At 35.6% G+C, this 13,538-nt stretch overlaps 1 protein-coding gene across 2 annotated transcripts in view; it reads left to right on the top strand.

Moving 5' to 3' along the window:
* Window positions 1–12,923, top strand: part of GXYLT1 (glucoside xylosyltransferase 1) — a 36,325-nt gene extending 23,402 nt beyond the window's left edge. For both annotated transcript variants that reach the window (XM_065692758.1, XM_065692838.1), the window contains 5 exons: window positions 227–352; window positions 1,148–1,399; window positions 8,884–9,007; window positions 9,308–9,480; window positions 11,009–12,923. In XM_065692758.1, coding sequence (XP_065548830.1) covers window positions 227–352; window positions 1,148–1,399; window positions 8,884–9,007; window positions 9,308–9,480; window positions 11,009–11,170 — 837 coding nt within the window. In that variant the 3' untranslated portion in view covers window positions 11,171–12,923. The remainder of the gene's footprint in view (window positions 1–226; window positions 353–1,147; window positions 1,400–8,883; window positions 9,008–9,307; window positions 9,481–11,008) is intronic.
* The last annotated feature ends 615 nt before the right edge of the window (window positions 12,924–13,538 follow it).

Raw genomic sequence — 13,538 nt, forward strand, 5'->3', positions numbered from 1 at the left:
TTGCTCTTACTTCTGTATATGATCTATGTTTTCTTCATAGTGGCCTGCAGGTGCCACTTCCTGTTCAGGTATTTTGAATAGTTGACAGATACTTGTAGTTCAGGAAGCATTTCTGTTATTGAAGAGAGGTCTTGCAGTTGTGTTCAATTATCAGTTTGAATGGGGGATGGATTTCTTTTTTGTAATGTAATTGAACTGAAGTAACTTTTATATTCTTTTCACATAGCTTGATGACTTCCCCTATGAAGGAAAAGTTAATTACACATTATATCCGATAACATTTCCAACTGAGAGTGCAACAGAATGGAAGAAATTATTTAAGCCATGTGCTTCACAGAGGCTATTCTTGCCAGTAAGTTATTTTGTAATAGGACAATACAGAAGTCTCTTTATGAGGCATCGAGCTGTCTTGTTAATCTGGTCTCTGCTTAGTTTTAAATGGAGTACTCCTCCTCCTAAAAGTTACTTCTATGACATCCTGAAAAAACCTTCTGAATTTAACCCTCCTTCCGTGGCAGTAATACCTTCTAGAATGAAAGTCCTTTTCTCATTTACTGCATTATGGCACAGTATCCTCAGTGAGAGGTGCAGGTCATGCCATCCTCTCAGAGGTAAGGATTTATCACACCTAATCACCTGCATGCGTGGGTCTAAGAAGTGTTAGAATGAAATAAGAAATGGGCTATTGTTGACAGTGTTTTTCATGTAGGATACTTCAGAAGCCTAAGGCAGGCTGAACTATAACAATGTCAACTGTCTCCCAAATACTGTGTCATCTGGGTCTCCCTTACACCTCTCCCTTGTTTATTAGGAAGTGGGGGAACAGGAGGAAGGTAGGAGCTCCTGCTATGGTAATTTTTCACCTGGCCTGTCACTTACTTCTGAGGAGCCCCAGGATATAGAATACAGACTGAGTGCTTTTGCATTACTATTCTATATGAAACCTTGGTTTCACTCTACAAAAATATTCCAAAATGAAAAAAGAGGGATGATGACAGACTTAGTAACTGCAAACCGTCAATCTAGAGTGAATTTATTTGCATATGACAAATGTGTCAAGCTTCATTGTGTAATGGCAGCATCTTCTGCTTTAAGAAGATAAACTCAACGAAACTTAAGTTTGGTTTTCAATTTCTTTCCCTCACAGTTAATCCTCAAACATGTGGATTCACTACTGTATGTTGATACTGACATCCTGTTTTTGAGACCTGTTGATGATATTTGGTCTTTTCTGGGAAAGTTCAACTCCACACAAATTGCTGCAATGGCACCTGAACATGAAGAGCCTCGTATCGGGTGGTATAATCGCTTTGCTAGACATCCCTACTATGGAGTAACTGGAATAAATTCTGGAGTCATGTTAATGAATATGACGCGGATCAGAAGGAAGTATTTCAAGGTATGCGTGTTGCCTTTATTGCATTTTCCATGGTTTTACATCTTTTAATTCCAATTCTGTTTCAAATTCATGGGAGACAGCATTTTTCAAACTATTTTTCTTGTAACTGGAATAATGTTTTAAAAACACACTGTGTTTAAACTGGTGTCTGACTTGTGTTTTTTAAATGTCATTCACTGTAAGCCTTGGAATTCCTGTATTTCAAGTGTGTTTGATTATTTTAATTTTTATTAGTTCTGAGAGATCCTGTGGCTTTTAGACAGTCTGCTGTAAATAACATTTGTCAGTAGACACTCTGGTATTTTTCCTTCACTATAGAGATCCCAGAAAACAGTTTAACATATACTGTAGACGACCTTTAAAAAAGAGTGTAAAAGTGTGACCAGGAGGTGGTGCTAGAACATTTAGTAAGCCATTTTAACTGCGGTTTCCAAATTTTCATCTTTTACATTGTAACCTAGGAGATTATCACCTTAAGAATCTTCTGATTTTCTTTGAAGTCATAATTTTTGTAGATAAATAAATTCATCACGAACATACTAAAGCAGTGCATGCAGCAGCAGAAATGGTTATTCTTTCACAGATTGGAAGCTTTTTCTTCAGTACTTGAAACACAAGTAACAAGGCAGTGCTATGTGATTATGCTGGGGAAGGAAGTTTGATTAGGGAAAAGTAATGATGCAGTCTAAAACTTAGGAAGGTACACCCTTGTTGTGGGGCAATAAGAGGGGTAATATAAACTTATATCATAGAATGGTTAGGGTTGGAAAGGACCCTTTAAAATCATACAGTTTCAACCCCCCTGCCACAGGTGAGGACATCTTCTGCTAGACCATGTTGCCCAAGGCCCTGTGCAGCCTGGGCTTGAACACTGCCAGGGTTGATAAACTTGCGGTAGACATTGCTTCTCCCCGATTTCCAGCTTAAGAAACATTTAGCTTTTATCTTAACGTTCTTGCTATGTATTTTTGTTATGGAAATATAGAGAATTTAAGACAAATTGAGAATGGATTATCTCAGTTGTAGTTAAAGTAGGAAGTTCTGGTAGTTACACTATGTAGGTGTAGTTTCCCAAGAAGAAAGTTTCTCTTTGTTTGTCAGTGGAATCTTGTCTACTTTGTTATTTGTTTGTTTTCCTGCTTATAGTATTTGGAGAAATAAAAATATTGAAAAGCATGATGAGAAAAATATGGGACTGAAAACTGTGTGTCTTAACCTCTGACAATGCATTTCTGTGCAATAATTTTTTTAGTGTGGTAAACTGAGATAAGTTAGGTGTTTTATAAAAACTGTGTCAGAATTCTGCTTGGGCTTCTCAGAGTAACTGAAATTATCAACTTATTGGGAACTTTATGCAATTTTACCAAAATTGGAGTTAAAATTTTTGGCAGTATATAGATAATGTAGGAGACTAAAATTGTCTTCCAAATTAACTGCAGTTTTCTAGAGGAAAATATAAAGTCATTTCTCCTTGACACCTGTAACTGATGGTTTCTTAGAATTTAAGTTGATATATATAGATTTAAGTAGGTGAAATAGTTAATGAATATTTAGAAATTCAAAATGGGTTTGTTTTCTTTTTCTTGATAATAGAGGGCTGGAGCATTTTCCTCAACTGTAAGGCAAGGCACAAATCCATATGCTTTTTTCAGGATCCTACTGGCAAACTTCAGCATAAGATAGCATGATGTACAGTTTCTCGCCAAGTGGGCCACTGGACTTCCTGTAGTAATGACTCAGAACAAAAAGAAGTCTTAAATTGTCCTGAAAACATTAATCTTGATGCTGTTTCTCAAATTGTTCAGCATGTAGTGTGCTAAGCAAGTCTGCTTGATGAGTTGCAGGCTTAGCATTCACACAATTAAGGGGAAGGAACTGAGACTGGAGTGAGCAACCCAGTGCTGTGCAAGCAGAAACAGAGTAAAACTTCCCAATAGCAAGGCACATGATTCAAAGTCCTTTCTGATGGCTTTAGTTAACAAAAGATTTTATATATATGTATATATATGGCAATTAAGCCATTCCTGTGCTTCACTTCAGTTGTTTTAAGTGTTAGAAATACACCATTTTCTGCCCTTAATTATTAGTCATCATTCTTTGGAATCCTTCTCAGGGCTTTACTGTCACTTCAAAGCTAAATTTCCCCTTCTGTTCCTGATGCAGGTATACTTCTGGCCTCTGCTTTTGCATATCTTTTGAACTTTATATTTGTCCAGGAATGCTTATACATGCGCTGTTTCTATATCTCAAACGTTTGACACTAGTGGTGCACGTCAAGAAATGTTCTTTCACTCTTCTTTGAGAGTAGTAAAGAGTAAACAGAAAAAATTAGAAGATGGTTTGTTCTGTATACCTGAGTGGTTTTATGCTACATTTTAAATTTTTGATTGTGTACAGCTTTTAACATGGTTGCTAAGAACTTCTTTCTTGCATTAATTTTATCTTCCTCATTCTAATCCTGTACCTTTTTTACCCCTGCTTTCACGATCCTGTACATCTTCTCTGGAGTCTTAGTCTGATTATGTTGAGCAAGAAACACAGATGTAATGTTCAGCTGCATGGTGTTTTGACATAAATGGGTTTTCTGGTTCAGCTGAAGCATTTTGAAATGGATACCCTTCTTGATTTTAAAACCTTACCCCTGTATCTTTCAGGCCCTTGCATACAAATGCTGAGCAGCTCACCAAGCATCCAGGTGTTCTGCCTCTGTTTTGTATGTTTCTGGCAAGTATTATGTTTGTTGTTTGTTCAGGCTCTGAATTTGTGGAGATACTTACTCCAGTGTGACCGGCTTGCTTAGACTCTTGTTAGACCTTATTGACAGTGACCGACATATTTGTCAGTGGACACTTTTTGGTACTGGAAGGCTCAGAATTATTTTATATGGGAGATAACAGCATGAACCCAGTTCATGATGTAGACTTAGTCCTTCCACCTATTGGACACACTGAGGAAGTGTCCTATAATATCAGGCTTGCAGCAGCATGCTTAGCCCAGTCAGAACAGTTTGAGGGTGTCTAATTAGGGAGCTACTAGGTTATGTAAAACTTAGGAATGATAGTACCTGATTTATCGTTCTCTCATCTCTAGATAGTGCAGTCCAGGTAATAACTAAGCAGGAAATTAGTTTCTGTTATACAGCATTGGTTAGTGAGAAGTTGGCTTGGAGAGCACTCAGCAGGGGAACCATTTGATTTTTTGCTCCCCTAGTACCTAGAGTGTGGTCCCACAAGCTTGTGGAGCATCACAAGGCCCTAAGATGCACAAGCTTCCAATGTTGTGTCCCATTAACTGTTCCAGTCAAATACAGTAGAACTAGAAAATGCTTCATTTACTTACAGGAAGGTCAAATTTGTGTATATTCATTCAAGAGACTCAACAAATTCCTCAGAGTATGTAAGTTCTAGGAAATTTTGTATCTTTAAAAAGCTGCCTATAGACCTTTTTGTATGACTGTTAGGTGGCTAGAACACTTGTCTAAATAGTGGAAACTTTGAATTAGGATATTCCTTCAATGTGTTGTATTTAAAACTGTAGGTTCTTTGTCTGTTGTAATTTTGGGCTGAAGAAACAACCGGCTGTAGCTGTTTGGTGCCTTTAAGCATCTTTCATTGTCACACTGATTTGTAAAAGTCAGGAGGAGCCAGAAGATGAACAAATACAAAGAACTGGAGACTTTAACCAGTATTTATAGTGCTCACCTTAGTTGAGAAAACCTGTAGTTCCATGTATTGTTTCAGGATTAAGTCTTCTTTTATCCACTTATTTATTCAAGCCTCAGCCTTCTCAGGACTGTCAGGTCTATTCATTTTAGACGAGCATCTTAGCTGCTTGGCTATCTGTGGTGCCTAATGGAAGTTGTCACTCCTGGTCCTATCTATCTTATTTGTCTTGTGTATTTTGAGACTGTCTGTATATATACATTATGAATATATGCACTTTGTATATAATAAGCACGTGTATACATATATACAGATACATATGCATGCATACACATGTATACATATATACAGATGCGTATGCATGCACACATGTTTTTTAATGTGATGTCACTAAAAGGTGCAAACTGGACGTAAGACTAAAATCAGTAATGAGTTTCTGGTGGTTAGTGCCTGTCATCTTTGCTAAGCAGCAGTTAAAATGGGAATGTAAAGCATGCAGGAGTATTTAGGAGATGGAAAAGGTGATAATGACTTCTAAATTTTTTCTGTACATATAGACTGGAACAGATATAGCAAATACCAGAGATATGGTGTTTTAAGAGAACAATGACTTTGAGCAAATTTATTAAGAAACTTAGTTGTGGTGCCTGAGATGTGAGCAGTCATAGTAAGGAAAGAGCTCTTAGAAAATCAAACAAGCCGCACACAAAATAACTCCAGATAGTGTATGTGAAGGAGAGATTCATGGGTATACTTCAGACAAAAAAAAGCCCAAAACATAAAGTTCAGAGTTTTTGTGACCTAAGCCATTATACACTCTTGTTTGTTTTTAAACCATTCAGTATTGCTTAAGACTATAGATCCAGGAAATACGGTGAGCCTGTGCAAGAGCTAACTCCTAAAAGGAAGGCTCTTATCTCTTACCAGCTGCTTTTTCTGCTTTTCTTACTGACTTTGTCCTAGCCTCTGGTGTTTGTGGTCCCTTCTATGATTCAATTAAATTTGGTAACAGTAGGAAAAAGAAATCTTTCTGCTGGGTTAGTAAAGTAAATTATCTCACAAAAAACATCTAGTAAGTATTAGCACTACACTGTTAATGCAAGAAGAAGATAGTCTTCTTATCCATATAAATCCAATGGGATTGCTCTCATTTGGCATAAAAGAAACCTTAAATTGGTCAACTCTTTGTGGGACACAGCTGCAGTTTTAGATATTGCTGCATGATATGAATATTTTTCCTCCATTTTATATTTTCTTACTAGAATTAAGAGAAAGGTAATACTAGGTTGCTACAAGCTGTGTGTAATAGATCTTTTAAGTCTGACTTCAGATTTGGCCAGGCAGAAGTCTTCTTGGGACAGTCAAAATGGCCAAACTACTCACAGCACAGTATCTAACCCTGCTCAGAAAAACTTACGTAGGAAAATATCTTAATGTCCTTATGTATATTTTGCTGTTACACATTTTCTTCCATTCAAAAAAACAGAGTTTTGAGGGTTCGATAAGAGCCTGTCTGTACCAGCTTACTGGCACCACAGAAATGCCCACTACCACTGTAGGTCTCTTTTTCTTAAACCTCTTTATCCTTCTTTGCAACTTGTTGAATGTTGGAGAGGAGGTTTATATTCTGTAAATCCTTAAGCTGTCATAGAGTTATTTTTCTCGTATTTACTTAAGTAACTTTTGAAAAGCAATTCTGTCATCAATTTTGATTGAACTTGAGTAGTCTGCCTTTCACACTGTTTGACTTTGCTACAAATTGCATTAGAATTTTAAAGAAGGAGGTTGTATAGCTATTGAAACTGTTTCTCTTGCTATGCGATTCTTTCACGGTTTCATTACACATCAGTGTTAATAAATTAATATGTAACTTTTCTGTTTATGCAGACTTTATTGAAATATCACAGTTTCCAATTCTTAAATCTGAGAGCACTATTTATCAAGTAGCATTGCTTCTAGACATCTGGCAGTGCTATAACTGCTTTGCATCTCCTTGGGATATGTATACTCTGGATTTCACTGCTATTAAAACAGTACAAGTTAAACGAAAACTGTACGAAATAATCACTTTAAAAATCTATAGTCATATTTTTGTGTTGCTCTGAAACTTTTATTTACTACTGTATATTCTCCTATGATTATCCTAGTATCAGTGAGCTAATTTAGTTCTATTTTTAATTCTTAGCATTGAATCTAAATTTAAGCCTCGGGCTAAAATTCTATGGATGGCAAGGTTCAGGTGAGAGAGTAATCTTTACCCACTGTGATTCAGTGTGATTGATTTGCTTTTTGGAAGGTTTCAGCTTGGTGTTAAGCTGTGTTTTTCTTTTGTTTAGTCACATTGCACTGAGCCTAATGATAATTCTTGCTAGAGGAGAGTTCTTTTGTGCATTTCTTATGCCTGCTCTCATCTGATACTTGCAAGCAATCACAGTCATAAATTTTTTAGGACAGAAGGGACTGTAATATTGTGTTTAGCTTCTTACATAAAATAAGCTATAGATCGTTTTTGTACTAATTCTTGTCTAAAATCTGATAGCGTTTCCTTTTTTTTTTTTTTGAGTCTTCAATTCCGAAAGCCCTTTATATTTGATAGCTGAAATGATTTGAGGAAAGACTAAAAGCCAAACTGCCAATTTTTTCACTTTCAAGTTAGTCAGTGGAAAGCTCTGGGAATTCTAAAAAACTCTAAAATTCTATAGCTCTAAACTGAGTATTTTGTGCCTGGTAATCTTTCCTGTTTCTTAACATGGTGTTTCTGTGTACAGATCCCAAACCAGACTGGGGTCCTAATTTATATATATATACTTTATTTTTCATATTGAAGCATCAAAGGTACACTCCTGTAACTGTTGAGGAATATTCTGTCTTTGGGACTTCGTGTTAACTCCATCCTCACTCTCCCAACTGATGTAGGAGGTACAGAGTGAGCAGCCTTGTTCCTTTTCTGTTCTAGTTGAGCTTAAATGTGTAAAGATGAAAAATTAGCTTTAGAATGTGTAACCTTGTTACACTGAAGAGGGTAACACCTTTGGTAAGGCAGAGTTCAGTGTAGGCCCACTTATTCCGAGTACCACCTCCTCAGCCGGAACCTCAAAGAACTCTCTCCTTTCCCTTTGAAGTGATTTTACTGAATCAAGAATTTGTGAATTAAGTAACAGTGGTTGATTTAGAGTCATACTGCCTTTCACTAATGAGAAGTTGTGCCTTTGCTATCAAAGTTCAAGGTCAGTAACTAAAAAAATCAGTTCAACGTAATGAAAATTCTTCTGAAAACCTTTGAAGAATTTGTTACTTTTTGCACACCGCTTTGTAGCCAGTGTTTTTCAGCTGTATGTATTTGAAACTTTTGAATAATTAATTTTATATTGATCTGTTCTGATTTTTCGAAGTTAACTTTAAGACCTGTGTATATTAGCACTCTGTGATAAATTGCATGAAATGTGCTCATCTACTTAGATGCATTACTTAAATACAGTTTTTGTGTTAGATCCTGCTGCTGTATAAAAAGCCCTTGCTATTTGTTAGCACTCCTGGTTTAAGATGTTCGAGGGAAATCTTGGATACAAAAAATTAATGTGGCAGTTAAATAAGAAGTAGGAGATGCATATCATTTTCCTTGTAATAATTGAGAGGGAAAGCATATTGGAAATGCCTGTAACTATTTTCCTTAGATGTGCAAATTTGTTTAAAAGGAAGAAATCATCTATGCATTTGAGATTTGTAATTTTGAGAAGCATATTACTGCGGTTCTGTAGGGCATTTCCATCTTAATAGGAGTAATTGTCCTGAATGTGTGTCATTTTGGTTTTTGTTTAATAGAATGATATGACACCAGTCCGATTACAGTGGGGAGAAATTCTTATGCCACTGCTGAAGAAATACAAGTTGAACATAACCTGGGGTGATCAGGACCTATTGAACATTATGTTTTTCCACAATCCAGGTAAATCCACATTGATTCAAAGTCGAACGTTACAAAGTTGATCTTTTCTATGATGTTAAAAAATCATGGAAAGTGCTCTTAGCAGGCTTTTTGTGAAAGTATTAAAGCAACTTGTTGCTGCTTTATGTTTACTTCAAGTGTTTATTTAGCATTGGAGCTTGCTAGAGTGTAATTAACTGTTAGGTTTCAAAATAACTACAGAAATTTATGAAGCAGCTCTAAGGAAAAAAAAGGGGAAGATTAGTGTATTTCCTGAAATTATTCTGATACTTAATCTAGAGTTCTCATTTTTCTGCACAGAAAGTCTGTATGTCTTTCCTTGCCAATGGAATTATCGCCCCGACCACTGCATCTATGGAAGCAATTGTAAGGAAGCCGAAGAAGAGGGTATATTTATTCTTCATGGGAACAGAGGTGTTTACCATGATGAAAAACAGCCAACTTTTAGGGCTGTCTATGAAGCGATAAAAAATGTAAGTGCTTTCAACACTGTACTTCTGAAGTTTCTTTTTTTTGGTCTTTTTTATCTACAGTGCTGCATGTATTTTTGTCGGTTTTGTTGATACCTTGATTGCAACAAGGTTTTTTTTTCTCTTGTAAGTGATGCTAAGTGTTTCACAGGGTTTTCCTTTACTGCTTATGCAGAATTCCAGTGTATTCTTTTTGTGTGGTGATCGTGTTCTGAAGCATAGTGTAGACTCTGTCTAGGTTGGGGTTCTAAAACACTGCCTGTAGCTGTCAATGTCTACTTAAAAGACTTTATTCCCATTCCTTTAATAAATACATCTGGTAAGCTGTTTGTATGAGCGTTTGGAGATTGCTAGAAGCTTCATTCTTCTGGAGACTTTAAAATGCAGGGAAAAAAACCCTGACCTTCTTCCCATAGTTTGTGTGTATTTATGGCAACATTTAAACATTTAATTATAGTTAGATTTGGATTGTAGAAAATAATTTTTTCTTTGTACTGTGTTTTGACCTTTTCTAGAGATTCAGTGTGTTAATATGTTGCTGTTCCTTTAAATATTAAGCGCAGGGACTTCTTTTCATTCTGCAAATAAGGCATCTAATAAACTATTTATCACTGCATCAGTGTACTCACTGAAGAGCTGTAAAATTTAGCACTGATGCACATTTTAATGTAGCAGGCTATTGTGTGTGTATAACCTTCAAAAATCAATAGTATATTTTAATGGTGCTTTATTACATGTTGTCATATGGATATAAAAATGAAGAAAAGTGCTTTTGAGGGTCTGAGAATTCATTGCACAGAAAGTGAATATGTTTCCATGAAAATACGATTTCTTTGTTTCCTTTGAGCATTGTCAAAAACAGAAGAAAAAAATATTTCTTGTTATTTATTATCCCATTTGGTTTATGAATATGGCAGAGAAAATATGTAAAATGCTGCTGATTCAGTGGTAATAAGATGAACAAAATTACGTTACTTTGAAATGCTGGTTTAGCTTATCATTTGTTTATAAAAATTATTGCACTGGTGAATTAATGACTTCTTTATTTCATCCCCATGTTAAACATAGTATGTGTTCGACCATCATTCAGTTTAATGAAACTTCAGTAGTACCATTTTTCATACTGTTATTTCATTGTAATTTGGTAAGAAGTGTATTCCTTAAAAGTTATCTGTTATTCAAGAAACTTACTGTTTAACAAACAAATTACTAGAAATCATGTTTAGATGTGTAGATTTTTAATTTAATGAGATAATTTCAAATTTCCTTCTGTCTGGGGATCTTCATTTGCTGATATTTAAAGATCTCGCTTGTTGAGGTTGTTAAAAGCCTTGGAGAGTATTTCTTGACTTACAGATGTTTTTCAAATATTGCATTCAAGAAGATGAGTTCTTAAATGTACTTGCTTTCTAAAGGTTTATTAACTATAACATTCAGAGGCATTTTTATAAAACTCTTTAAAACCCTCTGAATAATGATACTCTTCTGTGTTCTGTTGACCTTTAATCTTCTTTCCTTAACTTCCTTGCAGTATTCATTTGGAGATGATCTGGTTCATTCCCTGTTGCAGCCCCTAGAACTGGAATTACGGAAAACCACGCATACATACTGTGGAAGAGTATACAAAGTGTTCATAAAGCAGCTGACAAAAAGCGTAAGAGACTTGTATGCCAGAAGATCAAAGGGAAGGTGATTTTACTTCAAGGTGTTAAATCAAGAGACTGAATTAACATACTTCTCAGAAGGTGCAAGAATTCTAATATGGCTTGAATTGGCTCTCACTGTGCCCAGATAAAGGTTTACTAGCATATGTAAAAATGAAGAAAATATTCTTGTCATGAAGAACAGGAACTTTTTTCTGCAAAGCTGACTTTTTGCTCTTTTGAAGTTTAATCACTGCTAATGTTTATCTTTAATACAGTGATTTAGGTGTTACTGGCTTCTACAGTCAGTAGTTTTAGTCTGTATGATTCAGTTATCTAATGATCAAATGAACAAAGAAGAAATGAAGATGGTTCTGTTTGGGAGTGTACCTCATTGCCTAAAAATCTGTTAAACTGTGAATGTAGCAATAACTGAGGCAGCAGCACTAACCTCACTTTAAAGGTGTGAGCCGTTATGTAAACAAAATTGTTTACAAGTGCAGAAAACACTCTTTTCAAAGAAATGTGATATAATAATTGACAATCTGTATGTGCCTTTCTGTGTTCATCTCTTACATGTTGAAGTACTGTTTTGACAATCTTGTTTTGCATATCTTAGATGTAAACTGCACACTATAAATACGATGTTCTGAAAAATTAATACCAATATGGGATACTAGTTTGTCTGTAGGTGCAGGGACTTTTTAAATGTACAGCATTTGTTTCAACATGGTCAGAAGACAGAGCAGAATTGAGGATTGGTGGTTGGTTTTTTTGGTTTTATTTTAGCAAAAAAATTGGGTTGAAGATATTTGTCTTACAATACTTTTAAAAACTTACATGGTTTTGCAGCTTTCTAGGGCATTTTGGAAGTAAGAAAAAACCCACCAGTGAAAAGCTGTTGCTGTTGTATTTCCTTACTAAGAATTATTACCTGATGATTATTATGGAGTATTTAGTACCGAAAAGTGATGAGCTGTAGTAAGAGTTCTGATGCTGCCTCAGACTGTGTATTAGATGCGTTTCTTAGAGGATACATCCTGTTACCATATTTTTTAATAACATGGCTTTAAAATAGTTTTGGGGCAGACCCTCAACTACATGAATGCATTACTGGCAGTAGGTTGATAGTGATTTACAGCAGGCGAGGATTAGGCTTTCTTTAGTTTCTTAAGTTCTTGTAGTGGAAAAAAAATGAAAGTTTTGTTTATGTAGTACAAACTTTTTTTCAGAGGAAAACATGAAGAAAAAGGCTGAGTTCTAGTGTTACAGTAAAATACTATTTAAACTTGCATAGTATGAAATGTATTTGATTTGTAAAGTATATTTGAACTTGGATAACTGGTCTAACTGAGATGAAGTCTTCATAAAGTGAATTTTTTGGATTCCAGAAAAGTTCCTGTGTTCCTGTGAACTTGGAGGATCCACTCACTGACTTGCACCTTCATCCCAATCCCATTTTAGAAGCTGAATTTTTGTGTCTCTTTCCATGTCAAAGGTGGGCTTGCTCTGAGTCCCAGATCCATGTGAGCTGGACGAATGCTTTAGCAGTACAAAACACACTCCATTGTAAGCAGAGTTTATATTCTGCTCCTAATCTCCCTGCTGGCTCAGGGTGTAAATTTCTGGGATGGAACCTAGGAAGCAGTCTGCCTCACATGTAGTTATGGTCTCTTTTCCTTGCTATGTCACCTTTTGAAGTCTGAAAATCTAGAAATCTGTGTGAAGGTGAATACTGTTATTGACTGATTTTACAATATGCAGTGCATTATTTTTTTACATAAATACTGATTTTTATATGAATTTGTCTTCAGCTTTCTTTTTTACTTGTCCTGTGTGTTTTGTATTTAAAAAATGTTTCTTTTGGCCTGTTTCTTTGTTTGTCTTTGCATAAATGTTCCAATTTGATTTTAATTTTAGTATGTTGTATGCATGTGAAGATACTGCTTAAATCCTGCTTAGCCATTTTAGGAAAAATGGAACGTGAACAGCAGCAGTAACCTTTCCACTTAAATTTCAGGTTTTGTGGGGGATTAGACCAAAAAAGGGTTAATGTTGAAGCTTATCATAGGATAAAAATTCTTACTTTGTGCTTATTTCAAGCAGTGTTTATTTAGCACATTACAGGTAGCAGAATATACTGTCTTATGCCATAGTTTTTGTATAATTTTCATTAATAGAAACTTACGCTGCTCACCTCGGCTGTCCATTCCCAAGTAAAACTCATGAACACTTTAGAAAACTTAAAAGATGGCAAGTGCTTAGTAGCTTCTGTTGTGTAACTCTGGAGTATTTGTGTTGAATAAATGTTTAGTCCTGTAGTTCCTATGTCTTAAATTTAGAAAGATGACCTACCTTTAAAAACAACTCTGACTGACAAAGCCTTTAGAGACAGTGAAAGACTGGGAACTGAGCAGT

Source organism: Lathamus discolor, chromosome 1 (assembly GCF_037157495.1).
Source record: "Lathamus discolor isolate bLatDis1 chromosome 1, bLatDis1.hap1, whole genome shotgun sequence".
NCBI classification, from domain to species: Eukaryota; Metazoa; Chordata; class Aves; order Psittaciformes; family Psittacidae; genus Lathamus; species Lathamus discolor.